This window comes from Chenopodium quinoa, unplaced genomic scaffold (genome assembly GCF_001683475.1).
Source record: "Chenopodium quinoa cultivar QQ74 unplaced genomic scaffold, ASM168347v1, whole genome shotgun sequence".
Taxonomy (NCBI): Eukaryota; Viridiplantae; Streptophyta; class Magnoliopsida; order Caryophyllales; family Amaranthaceae; genus Chenopodium; species Chenopodium quinoa.
In genome coordinates this window covers 1,038,595-1,054,156 of record NW_018744369.1, presented here as the reverse complement: position 1 = coordinate 1,054,156, position 15,562 = coordinate 1,038,595, and the positions used below count along the sequence as shown (strand labels likewise).

At 33.7% G+C, this 15,562-nt stretch overlaps 1 protein-coding gene across 1 annotated transcript; it reads left to right on the top strand.

Annotated features, from left to right (window-relative positions):
* Nucleotides 1-50: 50 nt before the first annotated feature.
* Nucleotides 51-2,562, top strand: LOC110696832 (uncharacterized protein At1g08160-like). Its single transcript, XM_021874166.1, has one exon. The coding sequence runs from the start codon at nucleotides 1,676-1,678 to the stop codon at nucleotides 2,261-2,263; it is 588 nt and encodes a 195-aa protein (XP_021729858.1). The 5' UTR covers nucleotides 51-1,675; the 3' UTR covers nucleotides 2,264-2,562.
* The last annotated feature ends 13,000 nt before the right edge of the window (nucleotides 2,563-15,562 follow it).

Sequence of the window (15,562 nt, the reverse complement as noted above, 5' to 3'; positions counted from 1 at the left end):
TTTTTTTTTTTTATAAAAAAAGAAAACCTTCAATTAAATTAATTAACCAAAAAAATTCATCTTTCCCATATTTTCTCTCTCCCAACCTCTTTTAGCTCCCGTTTGAAAAAAAAAAAAAAACCTCTTTTAGCTCTTCTTTCTTTCTCTCAAGTCTCAACCTTTAAGAAATTAATTCAAGGTGGGTTTCGTCGGATTTGTGGGGTTTTCGTAGTAGTTTCCGTCGAATTTGTGGGGGGTTTCGTGGCTTGGGTTTTGTAAGGTTGGTTGGAATTACGAGGACATTTTCGCGAGGGTGTTAGCCTAGGTTTCGTGAGGGTGGTGGCCTGGGTTTGAGATGGTGGTCGGATTTTTTAGGGCTTTCATGGGGGTGGTTGAATTCGTGGGTTTTTCATGAGGGTGATTGGATCTGTGGGCGTGGGTCTCATGGAGGTGGAAATTTCATGGGAGTGTGGATGCAGTGGTGGTAGCAAGGCGGTGTGGGTGCCTAGGTGGTTGTGCGATGGTGGGTTGGGTGGTGGTCAGATTTTTCTAGCAATTTTCTGCTTAATTTAATTGTTTTTTTACTGTGAAGGATGGTTTTTTTTTGTTATGTTTCAAAAAAAAAAAAAAGGATGGCTTTGTTATGAATTATTGTTTAGTTTAGTTACTATGAATTGTTGTTTTATTATTAATTATTGTTTAGTTGCATGTTGGATATTCATGTGCTTGTGACTGTTGTAGATGATGAATTTGACAACTTTGATATGGATTTTGTTTAGTTTGATTATATTTTTGATTCTAGATCAGAGATCATCATTATGTTTAATTTGTTGTACTGATTTTAGGAGAATTTGGTCAAATGGTGATATGGGTTATTAGTTGTTGAATTCGAATGTTCAATTATCAATAAATTACAGCTAAAATGTAGTTTAATGTGTAAGTTCCACTAAATTGATTATTATATATGTAATAATAATAAAAAAATATATATTTGCTTGCAAATTACCTGTTGTAGCAAGTTACTCGCCGGAAAAGTAAACTTAGGCAGGTAAGAGTACCCAATTTGCCACAAGCCAAAGTTGAGTACCCAATCTGCAACTTTGGCCAAAGTTTAGTACCCACTTTTTATATTTACTCTTATTTGTAGTCTGATGATTTATGTATGAATTAACTTGTTTAATGAACAATTTGTAGGAATCTACAGTTTCCCACCTTTTTTTTTCTACACCCCAAAATTGGTATGACAGCTTAACTTAACACATTATTAGAAGCAAAGAACATTTTATATACTAAACTATATACTAACTTAAATTCAACTAAAATAATCCAAATATCTTCTCTTTAAATAATTACTCTCTAAAACCCATCTCTCCCAAATATTTGGAACCCACAATTAATAAAAATTAAGATTAAATATTAACATTTCCAAGTTTAGATGTCTTGAGTTACATACAAGAAATCAAAAAGCAAAAGTTTATATTAGAAAGAAGAAAAGAAGGATAAATTGGATTGTTTACAGAATCTTCAAAGTAGTACATACTAAATGTTAATTCTAACACCAAAAATGAAGCAATCTAAGTCCATTTTCTGATCCTATATAAAAAGAAACAGCTACAAACTGATATAATCATCATAACAAACCCCTCGATTTCGAGCACATTGCATTCGTACCTCACCCCCTTAAACCTCGAAAAATATGGCTGTTCCACAAGGTACTACAACTAAAAAAAGAAGTCCAATTACACTATGTGCCATATGTTGTCTAGCATTGATCGTGATCGTGGGGCTTGCAATCCTCATAACTTGGCTAGCCATTAAGCCGAAGAAGATTCAGTACTCTATCGATGAAGGCTGGATCAGGGACTACAACTTGAACAACAGTCGTCTAACATCCACATTCAATTTTGTCATAAGGACATATAATCCCAACAATAAGGCCAAGATATACTATGACAGAATGGATGTCACAGTGTACTATCGAGGCCAGAATGTGTCCTACGATGATATGGACCCTTTTCGACAACCTAAGAAGAATGTCACCAGGCTCATGTATCAGAAAAATACTAAGGATGTTGTACTGTCATCAGATTCTGCTCAGCATCTGAAACTCGAGAGGACTGGTGGACAGGTTGATCTTGATGTAAAGATCAACGCGAAGATTAGGTTCAAGGTAGGAGTGTTCAAAACTCGACATTATAAATTAAAGGTATTATGCTCCCCTGTGGTTGTTAACTTCTCGAATGATAAGAGGTTTCAGAAGACAGACTGCGATGTCGACTACTGATATATATATATTTATTCTGCACTGATTAGTTTGATGTCATATATACATTGGTTTTTTTTTTTTTTTTCTTTGTTTTCGTTTGTTTTTTTTTTTTTTTATTGATTGTATTCTTCGATTCATTGGCACTCACTAGTTTTATGTGTTTTTGTTGTTTCTTTTCTGATTTGAATATTTCTTCTTGTTTTCTAAGAGAAATGAGCTGGGGATTGTACTGATGAACATCATTTTGCTGTTTGTGTAAAAATTTATGTTTAATGAAATTGTTCAAATGTTTAAAAGCTTTAATATATTTGTGTATACTTCCTTCGTTTCAATTTATTTGTCCCGTCCTCCCTTAGCAAATGTTTGATGAGGAAATTAAGGATGTTAAACACAAACTGCATTAAACAAATAATAATAAGGAAATTTTGTCAATAACTACCAATTAAATCACGTGTTTTGAAAACAACTACCTATTAAAAAAGTTTTTTAAAAGAACTACCATAAAGTTGTAAAAAGTTTAAGTAACACTACCACTCTAACAATTTTGACTAGAATCTATGGTATTTGAGTCTCATTTTTTTTATCATTTTTTACCTTTATAAAGGGTAATTTAGTCAATTTAGATGATGATTTTATGAGGTAAAAGTAAAAAGTGGAACCTACATGCCAAATATTCTACTTGGAATTATCAGAGTAGTAGTGCTACTTAAAATTTTAATAGGTAGTTGTTTTCAATACACGCACTTTAATTGATAGTTCTTGACAAAATTTCCTAATAATAATAATAATAATAAAAAATCCCAATTTGTTCATCTTTTCGGTGTTTAAGTGCTTTATGTATTAAACTGTACTTACCTTATCCGCTTATCGAATCTTCTCTTTAAATCGCTAAGTCATGAGATATTGGTCAAGTAAAAAAATGAACCAACTACAAATTTTACAATCAATTGCAAAAATGCCAATTGTTTGAGGTTATTGCTTTCTTGTTACCATCGTTGACACAATTGCACTACTACTCTGCACCTTAACATGAACTCTAACCATTTAACCCGAAAACCGAAATTGGACAAGATGAATGGTACAAGGTATAACAAGAAGTGTAATCTACATCCTTGGATGCTTAAAATAACGGTTAAAACTTAGATCTCTTAACGATGCAAAGTTTTAAGAAAATGATGATTAACAAACAAGCTTCTTTCCTCTGTTTCCAAGTAAAAGCATTTTAGCTAACAAGTGGTATGCAAAGCAGTAAAAGCAATTGACATATTCTTTTCGTGTTGTTATAAGTTTGTTGTAGCATCTAAAAATGCTAGGGAGGAGGATTGCTAGGCCACATCTCAAATGTGTAATATGTTGTATTAACAAGAAATTTCAAAGGACCTACCTCTAATTGAATTATAGAAGAATTGCCTCTTTTTTATGTTAGGTTGGTCCATTTAGTGGTAAGGAACACACTTATAGAGTAGTTTTCTTCTTTGCCTGGTCTCGAGTTCGAATCTCATCAAAGTCATCACCCTTGGCCTACATAAACTGTATGTAGATCGGCAAATTTTAGTAAAATTAAGAAATTAGATGGGACCAAGTTCAAACTTGAAAGTTTTTCTTCTAAAGGTCTAATGGCAAGCTTATTGTCAAATTAGTTTGTCATGTCACATAAGCTTTTAAGCTAATTGTCATTTTAGCTCTAATGGTTAGCTAATAGTTTACCATTTAAATGGACCACACCTCCTTAATCTACATTGATAAATTTTATTTTATTTATTCTAATTTGTTTTACTTTAACAATTTTTTTTTCCAAGCACCAAATTTATTGCATTTTCTAATTCCAATGGTTAACCTAGTAGCTATGAATTATTTAATATTGCAAGCAAGTCCTTAGGTATAATCATTGGAGTTGCTCTAACATTATTTTAGACAATGAAACACCCATTTTTTTTTTTTAGTTTTAATTTTTATAAAAAAAGTACTTTAGACAAGACGATCTTTGTATTAAAGGAATTTCAAAATCTATTTTAACTTCATATCCTAAAATGTATTCTTAATCCTTAACGTTATTGAAATGGTGAGCAATTCTAGTCTAGCAAGGTTTTAACTTTGGTGGTCCCAACCAAGTTACGACTTAATGCCTTAAGCTTGGAAGATGCCCCAAGGCCCAAGGGCAAGAGAGTCTCATTCCCATGCCCAAATTCTAAATTTGTAACAGTATCCTTAATCCGATTCCATGATTTTAAGGTAATTCAAATCAACCAATTATTACTATGTTATATTTAACGTAAAACATTTTCAATGTTTAGAATTTATAGAAAACATATTGAAGAAAAATTAAATCACAGTTACAAAATAATTTTCCTTTGTTTGGTTTTTATAAGGAAAGTTAAAGTGAAATTAGATACAAAGTACATAGTATCTAGAAGTGAAAATATGGAGATGGAAGGAAGAATGTTAAAAGGAGATAAAGAGAAGGGAGTAAACATGCGATTTTCCTTGTTTTCTAAAAGAAAATGTTTTCCTCCCTTATGGATACAATTTTTTAGTCGGCCTTTCACCAACCAAACAAACAAAGGAAAGTGAAAAATAATCGGAAAATTCATGAAAACATTTTACATCAAACTAAATGAGGCCTAGATTTGATAAAGTAATTAACTTATTGCTAATTTTGATGAAGCCGATTTCATAATATATACTATATTATCAAGAGGGAAGATAGACAAGATCAATTAATTAAGAAGATAGTCGTGGTCGTCAACTAACTACACCATCTTAGTTGGACAAAAGATTTTTTAGGCCATTAACTATATCTTAGCAATGTATTAATATCATTTATGTATAATGCATTATATCAAATAGTAAATCCAAGATTAATACAACCCTCAACATGAATTCTACCAAACTCCCACTAATTAACAAAGTAGATGATGTTAAAAACAAGAAATGTTGTTCATGCACTTCAATATTATCTTTTACCATTCTTCTCATCACTAGTCTAGCCATTCTCTTTTGGGTGATCCTCCTACCAAAGAGTCCAATCATCACCGTGAAAGAAGCATCGATCGACGGGTACTCATTGACCGGCCACAACCACCTCAACGCGGCCTTCAATTTCATGCTACGAGTCCATAACCCTAACACTAAGCTATCTTTATTCTATGATCACCTTGAGTTTAAGGCATATCATGGTGGTCAACTCGTGGCGTATGATGGTGTAGAACCCTTTCAACAGCCTAATGAGAGTTTGAATTTGTTGAATTTTCGGGGTGTTGCCATTGATATGCCCCTTTTTGAGTCCCCGGGGGAGGTTGACCTCATCTTGGAGTTGAAAGGGAGGTTGTGGTTCAAGGTTGGTTCTTTGACTTTGTACCGGTATAAGTTTAAGGTTATGTGCTTTCCTGTGGTGGTGCATTTGGATCCAATTGGAGGATTGGAGACGAGTAGCTGCTATATTATGCTTGAATAATCGAAAACGATTAAGAAGTTTTGTGCAATTCTCATTCTAGGAGTATTGTGTTTGTTTTTGGTTCATATCTAACGTACACAATTACACAATGCCTTCAAATTTCAAATTTCATTATTTTTGTAGAGTTTATCTAGTCTGATTTATGCTCCATTCTTTTTGTAATAGAGTATAATATAACCATTAGAATCCAATTTTCTTTTTGACTTATTTTTCATTATTTTGTTTCACTATAGTTGTCGAGTCGAGTTACTTTTAGTTTAGTTCAATTAATTATTTTTTTTGACGGGATTTAGTTCCATTAATTAAGTATACAACCCAATTCGATTTAATCTATCGCGCCAAAATACTCATTGTTTTCACATGGACTACTTATGAAATCACTCATAATCGATCAAGTTATCTGACACATTCAATTTAATTCTAATAAGTTTCATAATTAAATTTGGTATTATCGGCTCTAGTGTACTCAATCTTTAATGAAAATGTAACAAGTTATAAAAAAAACCACGAAATCACAATTAAGTAATGGAGTCAAATGTAAATTAGTACTTGAGTTGTCTTTTATAATAATTAAAACTAAACATAGAGCCAATTGCCTGAATATTTCAACATCACCTTAACTCCTTCGTTCTAGCTATAGCCTATGTTAATTGTATTCAGTTATCTTTATTACTCGTATATACTAACATGAGTGGCTTGTTGGATTATATAAGATGATTATCAATTCGTTGTTATTAATAATTTATTTTTTATTATTGTCAATAATTTGAGTGTATATACTACGTATATAAGTTTGGTGGTGCATAAATGCAACGAAGCCATTACATCCCGCCAAGGCGCCAATACCAACAAACTGCTCTCTCATTTGATAAGGTTTATACCTTATTTCCTAGAGGATTTGGATTTAAATCCTAACAAGTGAGGGTACTTGAGGGGTAGTGTTAGAGATATGGGATATCGGAAAATATATGTGTGATATATTTTCCTTAGATATTCTTAAGAGAATAATATATTTAGGTTTATTTTATGTTAAGATATATTTAGAGAATATATCTTTAGGGTTTATGATTATGGTAGTATATCTTTTAGGAATATTGTTTCCTATCTTGTGTTCGTAGGTATTGTATAAATACTCTACCTATTGATGAATAATGATCAAGCAAAGTTATTCTCTCTATTAGCAGGTAGGAATTCCCTTAGCCTCTCATCTATTCCTAAGTGTCTTACTCGCAAATATTAGGAAAAAAAAAACCCTTAAAATGACAACAAAGCGTACAAATTATAATCTAGACCAAGTTAAGACTTTGTTAACCTTCCTGTCAACTCTCATAAGCTAGGATTCGTAGAAAGAAATACAAGTGTGTTAGAAATGATCCGGAATTTTGCTTCGGACATCAACACTGCATCCTACGCTACGAAAGCTATTGTTGTTATTACTACTTTTAATATCATTGTTATTAACACTAGAAAAACCAACATAAGCAGAAGATGTTACATTAGCAATGACATGTTTACAATATACCTCTAAATTATCTGTACCAATAGACGCCGTTATAGACACATCGAAATCAAGGTATCCAACACCACTCTCAACCCGAAAATCAAATGCAGTTGATTCTTTCAGTAAAATGTTAAGAGCTACAACTTCAGACCTTAACACGGTCATATTCCTTGTAATTTGAGTGAAGCTATCAAAGGTGTCCACGGCTAGTTTCTGCTTGTTTTTAAATATCGAAACCCGGCCATTATAGTAAGCTTGATTTGGCTTTTGCTTGTGTCTTTGGTTATTTGCTCGGATCACAACGTTGAAAAATGAGGTCAGATGATCCTCCGATGTTAAATTGAAGCCGGTGACGGAGGCGTGCTCGAGGTTAAAGGTGATTGTTGGGTTGCTAGGCTTGGACACTTTGTTATGTGATAAGACAATAAGGGGTATGCCTATTATGCTGAATAAGAAGATGAAGCAAAAGAGTGGGGATGCTGTGTAATTCATGCAAGAATAACAAGACATCAAATGAATCTTGATTCTATATACAAGATTTTTGGTTAGAGTTTGTGAAATTAGAAGATAGTTTGGTGTGTAATTGAGTAATAATATTGGTTGATCACGTAAGCTGATTTATACCGTATAGAAATTCTTTGTCAACTGTATCAAGTTCCAGGAAATGGTAATGCAAATATGCAATTATGTAGTCTTATCATTATTGCAAAAAGTCATATCTACTTGTCTTTATATATATATAATTAATTTTTTTATTGAAAAATTTGCCAAGAATAATACGACCTTTCAGTGGTCTTCTATAAATGGAACGACCTTTAATTTATTTCAAAATGGAACGACCTTTGACACAAATTTTCCAAGAATAGAACGTGACTTGTTGGTAACCTGTTTAACTGGTTGACTATGACACGTGTCACAATGTCGTTGGTCAGCTTGTTTTTAACAATTTTGTTTTTCTGTAAAAACCTTAAATTTAAAACTAAAAACTTAAAATAAACTAAAAAAAACTTTTAAATAAAAATAACCCCAACCAAACCCGTTGGAAAACACCCCTTAACAGGTCCACAACCCACCTAACCACCGCCCCCATCGGGAACTACCCCCTTTCCCAGCCCCCATCCCAAAATCCGACCCTTACTCCCTTCACGTCCCCGTTTCCGTCCCCTACCCCCCTTCCCTCCCCTCCACGTCCCTGTTTCCAGCCCCTCCCCTCCCCTTCTCGTACCCGTTTTCGACCCCATCGTGGGTTTGGTTTCGAATTTGGGTTTGGGTGTGGGTATTAGGTATGTGGGGGTGCGGGAATGGGTGGAGGAAGAGGGGTCGTTCGTTCAAGGAGGAAGGGAAGGGGTGGCGGTCACGAGATGGGAATGTGGGTTGGGTTGGTCAGGTTGGTTTGTCGGCGGCGCGAGGAAAGGGTATGGGCCGGCAGACTCGGACACTCAGTTGGGAGGGGGTTGTACCTAGCCACCTAGGCTGGAGTCGCTGGACAGTGGGAAAGGGGGAGGGATGACAGCATCGATATGGGGGCTGGCCGGCTGGGAAAGGGATGGGTGTTTTTTTTTGGTTAATTTTTTTTTTTTTTTTTAAAAAATCACGATTTTTAAAGAAAATTATTACAAAAAAAACTTAGCTAATTACAATGTGACACGTGTCCAAGGCAACATACAAAACAAGTTTCCGGTTTTTTGTTCCATTTTTGGAAAATTTGTGTCAAAGGTCATTCCATTTTGAAATAAATTAAAGGTCGTTCCATTTATAGTAGACCACTGAAAGGTTGTATTATTTTTGGCAAATTTTCCTTTTTTATTTTATTTTATGTTCGGAGCATGATATTTGTTCTATTTAACGCTGTATTGTTCTAAACCCACATGTGAATGATAATGTCATCCCATATTAAAATGTTATAAAAGTGAATACTCGTGGTATGAAGTCGTATATCCGATCCCATATTAAAGGAAAAAAAAACCAACTCGTATCCACTTTATATGGTTATGAGTTAAAACCTTCTTGGACTTGTAAAATAGACATTTGTAACGGGTAGGATCCAGGCCCATTTAACACATGTGATAAATGTACAATATTTTTTTTGACAAAGATAAATGTGCAATATAAAACCTGTACAATACTCCTATCAAGAACATAGTTGCAGGCTATCTAATGCCCATATCTACATATATGCTAACAAATCTCCTATTATTAATTGCATTGATATAATCATACTACAATATACTTATGCTAAAAAAAATCCCCTTTATTTGAATTGATATAACAATAACTTTTTGGTAAAGCAGGCCACACCTGTGGCAGGGATTACCCGAGTTATTTTATTAGAGGTTACCCGAATTATTCAGTTAGGGGTTACTCGATGTAGACACCCATTTGTGTTTCCCCAAAACCAAACCCAGTGATGAGTGCCTTTCACGTCGAATCAAAATCGAATGAAGTGAAAGCGTGGAAAGTCTAGTGTTGCAGATAGTTTTAATTTCTTTTCTCTCCTCTCTGTTTTTGAAAACTTATTTTAAGAAAATAGCCAATCCAATTTGGTTGGTCCATGATATGGGTCTAATTGTAGTGTAATTGGATGGGGCTTGCAAAGACCTTTCCAACGATATATTATAAGCCCGATTCCGATGAATATTGAGGAAGTTATGGCCAATTTACCAAACTGGGCTCGGTTTGAGCTTTATGTACGGCCCAATGATCTAGGGGAGGGCCTAATATGATTTATCATTCCTAATTCAATTAGCATTGATAAATTGACTTTTGACGTTTCAGAGTTTTAATCAAAATCAAATAGCATTTTCGAGGAAATTATATGATTTTATCCTCCAGTACGACAAACTTATCTGATTTTCAAAAATGCGTTGGAAACAGGCTTGGCGCCTGACCCCAGGCTTTGGCGCCTGGCGCTAGCCATTGGCGCCTGACGCTAGTGTTGGTGCCTGGCGCCAGTTAGCCAGTGTTTGCGCCAACTCTGTTTTTTGTGCGTCAGACTCTGTTTTGTTTATTTTATCTTTTTGGCTGATTTTCTCTATAAATAACGTATTAAAAACTCCGTTTTCAATCATCTACATTCACCAATTCTCACGATGATTCACCTACCATCAGTTTTCTAATTCTTTCATCTCTCTCTCTTTTTCTCTTAATTCTAAACTTTGTTTTCACATACAAAATTCCGCATTCGCAAGACTTAAAAACACCTAGCCATATTCGAAGTTGCCTTCGCCCTTGACGTGAAAGGTTTAATTTCTGAGGGTTTGGTCCCAAATCTCTCTTTCAATTATTTAATTTGATTATTTGTTTATTATTTTCCTTGAAGTTACTAACGTGTGTATTTTGTAATTAGAAAGAGGTACGAGGCATCAAAGTAAGTACTTTAATGGTTTTAATTGATTTATGATGTAGAAATCATGTTTATATTGTTATTATGATATTCCTAGTATCATGTCTAGGGTAATTTTAATATTAAATATGATTCTTGCGATGCTTCCTATTTTTCTTCCTAATATTTATGATTGTTAGTATCATGTTAGGGTTAAAGATTTGATTTTTATTGCTTAGTGACATGCTAGGGTTTGTTATTAATCTTATTAGTATCATGCCTAGGATCTTGCTATTATTATGCTTTAATATTAACATGATTATGATTATGATAATTTATGATGATTATGAATATTATTATTATTATTATTATTTTGATGATTATTTTATTTATGATGATTTTTATTTTTATGATTATTATTATTTTAATTATGATTATAATTTTATTGTCATGATCATTATTTATTATTTATTATGTTTCTTTATATTTATATTTATTGCTTGATCACGCCTTTATGCATGTTTAAAGGGAATTGGTACTTATAATCACGCTTAATAAGATAATTAATAATCTTATTTAGGGTTAATATGATTATAATTTCAAGTGATCGCCAATAATAGTTTGTTTGTGCATTATATTCAACCAACATAGATAAACAGGTTTAGGGTTAAACCTATTGATTTCATGTTAATTAAAAAGCGCACATGAATACGATCAGAATAAAGTAGAGGCCTATTATTAGGGCAGGTTCAATCTCTTTTAGGTTGGATTTGTACCTTCATCCCCGAACCCTTATTTGGTTCTAGACCTTATGGAGTTGACGATCTCTTGGATCGTTAAGGGGTGTAACCTTCACCTCGTGAACGGTTTACAAGTTCCTAAAACTTGTTGGCGACTCTTTTGCTCTATCTTCTTCCTTTTTGGACGCCACCGTACTTTAGTGTATGATCACAGTGGGGTTCAAGCTAGTGAGATTAAAGCTTGAAATATATTCCCTACACTCGAGTTACTCGTTCACGATCGGAGTTACTTGAGGTGTTCATGTAGGGAATTATAGGTACTACGCAGCGGAAAAAAACATGAATCATATTCATACAGTACCTAATCCCAAGATCTAATGCATAACACATAAATAACATATAGTCGTACCTTTGAAGCGTGATTCCACGTGCGATCGAGCAAGAACAATGGGAGATAAAGAACCCCAAGCGTCATTCCTCTACTTAGTCCACGAGCATGGATTAACTCTACTAATGCTAGTTAGTTGCAATTGAACCCTTCAATTGACCTTCTATGGAGAAGTACAAGCAACGAACCACCATGAACCACCATGAACCACCACACACGCCACCAAGGTGGCCGACCGTACGGACGAGGGGAGGAAAGAGAAAGTCGTGAGTTAGAGAGAGGAATTAGGGTCTTTGGGATTGGTTGCCTTGATGTCAAAATACATTGTGTGTTAATTATGACTTCTTTAATGCAACCCTAGGCATGGATTATATTTATATATCTCATCTCTAAATAAGAGCCCATGTCAAAAGCCCAAAAATTAATTCCAATCTAACTATGCTAGCCCAATCCATTTCATGATTAGTTAATTGCTCATGAGGCCCATTAATGGGCCTCTAACTTGCTTAACCCAATACCCTTGTGTGTGACCTCATAGGATCCATTCTATAAGGCTTTGGGCTATTAAGCTATCCTAAAGATCAATTGTCATATCTAGCACCAAACATTGACGACCCTATAGAATGAACTTATTATCTCCATAATAGTGATCCTTGATATATCTAGTAATTGCACTTATCGAAGACATAACTCCTTCAATCTCCCACTTGCCTGAGACAAGTGCGCAATATTCAAATTCCATAAGTCAATGTGTGTCGATTTGATAATATGATTGCATCTCATGTCGTGATCATATTAGTCTACAAATCTTTTCTTGAAAACTGAGTGAGAATTACAAAACAAATGGTTACTATGTAATCCATTTGAGCACGGGCATGCATTTTCTGAATTCTCCCTCTTCAAGGGGCCAAAACACATTCCTAATTAAATAGGTAGACTCTATCCAATCTTGTGGCAACCAAAGCTCCCACTCAACTTCTGAAATAACTGGGAAACACCCTTTATAATCTCCAGTTACGGGCAGACGTTTGAGTGTACCACAGCTATAACATCCATTGAATGAAATCAATGTTCCACTCATATCAAAAGAATCCACTAATATATCCGGAAGTTCTATACTTGAAATTCAAAGTAGGTCTATAGTTCGATCATGCATCATTCATGCATATCCATGTGATTGACCGAGCCTCACTATGCTCCTATAGCCCATGAAACTGCGCTATCCAATCAATCTTACATGCTAGTCTACGAATTGAAATCATTTGTGTCCAGTTTAATGATTCCGAACTAGGAACTTAAATAATATATGAATTTAGTTCACCTGTGGGGTTTCATTCACCAGGTCATCAACCTGATTAGCCCATCAATTCATAATTATTTTGGACATTTTATTTAATATTAAAACCACGATTAAATAAGATTGAAACTTTGTTTCAATTGATAAACATAATTCTGCAAATGAATGTATTACACATGTAACTTGTTTTTCCCCAAAAACAAATACAACTTCTAATTACATCATTTGCCTCAATCCAATTTCATTAGCATGTTTCTCATTCTTTGGAAATGGAGAGGGTTTAGTAAGTAGAGTTCATGAGACATTCTCATAAACATGAATTTTTCAATTTCTAAATTTTATAATCATTTTCATCTCCATACACTAAGAATTTTCCTTCGTCCTTTCACAAGGAACTTAGAAATTTCTAATTTGTATTCCAACGTAACATTGGATTTCAATTGAAATCTATCATCACTTGTTCTTAAAAACATGTGAATCAAATAGACGAGTATAGTCCATGGCATGCATGATGCATCCTTTGCGAATTGCATAAGGATCATTACTCAAAACCTTAGTTTCATCAACCTTTCTCAAAGTATTGAATCATTAAGCAATGTGACATGTTACATGGGATTGAAACTCCTTTCAATATAATGTTGAAACTTATAAGAATCTTATCAATATAAGCTTCTTAACCAAACTCGAAACATCCTTTGAGACCTATCTCTATAGATCTTGAATCCCAAATGTACTCATCTTCTTCTTCAAGGTTTTTCATACAAAATGCATTACCCACCACTTGAATCTTCAAGCATTGAATAATTTGCTCTTTATACTAGACCAAGAAGACTTCATAGCTCCCACTAAACATCTTTTACACACAAGACCTTTTCTTCATTTTACGAGAACATTAAACGATTTGATTAACTCACAAAATTAAGAATATTAACTCCCAGATGCTAACTTCAATCTATTAAATTATCTTTTATGCATCTTTAGGATTATTAGATTTTCAAACTTTTGATTGTATCATATAAAAATCTTATTTCATGAACAATTTCAAGAAAGCGTTTTGAAATCCATCTACCAAATTTCATAAGGTAGAAATCACTAAAATATCTTTGATAGATCTTTGCAACATGACTAAAGTAAAGGTTTCATCGTAGTCATAGTCATACTATGAATTTGTTGAATCCTTTAACAAGTCTTTGCTTTAGTTAGAAAATCTTTCTTGTCTGTTTTGCTTATAATGGGTCTCACCCAATTAGGCAAATTATTCAAGTGTCATATACTTGCTTACAAACTTAGAATCTATTTCAGATTTCCTGATTTTTAAACCACTTGGAGTTATAACTTGTCAAATCATCTTTGTTACTTGCATAATCATCATGTTCCAAAACGAATGTTTTAGAACTCTTAGTCAATATCAAATCATATTTCTTTGGCTAAGTTTTACATATGCTAGTCCTTGTTGTGGGTTTGATGCAACAATTGAAACTCATACAACAACTTTACTTAGCTTTCAATGAGAAACGACAATTGAGGATGTGCACTTGGAATGTACTACCTTCGACACATGGTTATTATTCCCATTACACTTAATGAGACCACGCGTTGTCATTTGTAACATGAGGTGAATCATGCTCATATTGTTGCTTTGATTCGATTACTTCTCAAATTTCTTCAAGATTTTCGAAATCACTTTTCTTGAACTCTTTCAAGGCTCTCGAACTTTTAGAGATTCTTATACACCCACTTGCCTTTTGAGGAGGCACTTTTAGCATAGGGTGAACCAACCATGGTTTGAACCATGTTTGTTTTTTGCTTTTCTCGAACTCTTTCAAGATTTACACTACTCCCACTTGACCTTTTGGAACAATTTCCATAAGGGCACCTACTTGAGCAACAAACATTTTGTGCTAAGTATGATTTGTGTAGTAGTACCCCGTGCTCTGTATAGGAATTGATCGTGCATTAAATGATTTAATACAACTTTTATTCCTTGCTTTGTAGAAAGACTTTATAAGAACTCTTCTTATTCATATCACATATGAAACCTTTGCTACATTTTGATTTGACCTATGTTTCTTTGTTTAGTTTTGTAGCTTATCTTAAAAGTATATCCCTTGAAAAATGGTTGGAAGATAGGTAATTTTCATCCATTATCGAAATATATCTTATATAGATTGATAGCTTCCTTCATAAACACTTCACAAGGTTTTCTTTCGGAATTTGTCGTGAAACGATTTCACAACTCTTGGATGTTCATCAAGGTCTTGGCTTAAATTCTCATTATTACGATCATATCGCAATACTTTGAATGTGTTGCCAAGTATATGTCTTGAGTTAAATTTTAACAATTACAATCATATTGTAATGTAATATTTATCTTGTCAAGTTGATACTGAACTTCATACTGAACATTTTGAACTTTTCAAAATTTCCACTTCCATGCTTCAACTAGGCATAAATAGTGATCATATCACAAATGAAGTTTTATTGTGCGTCTCTAGTCTTTGAACCTTTGGTTTTCTTACATCAATATGTATTCGACCTTGAGTTCACATCATCATTTCTCTAAATGGTGATTTTGTCAAAATTTCAAATTAGAATGATAATTACATATATCAATG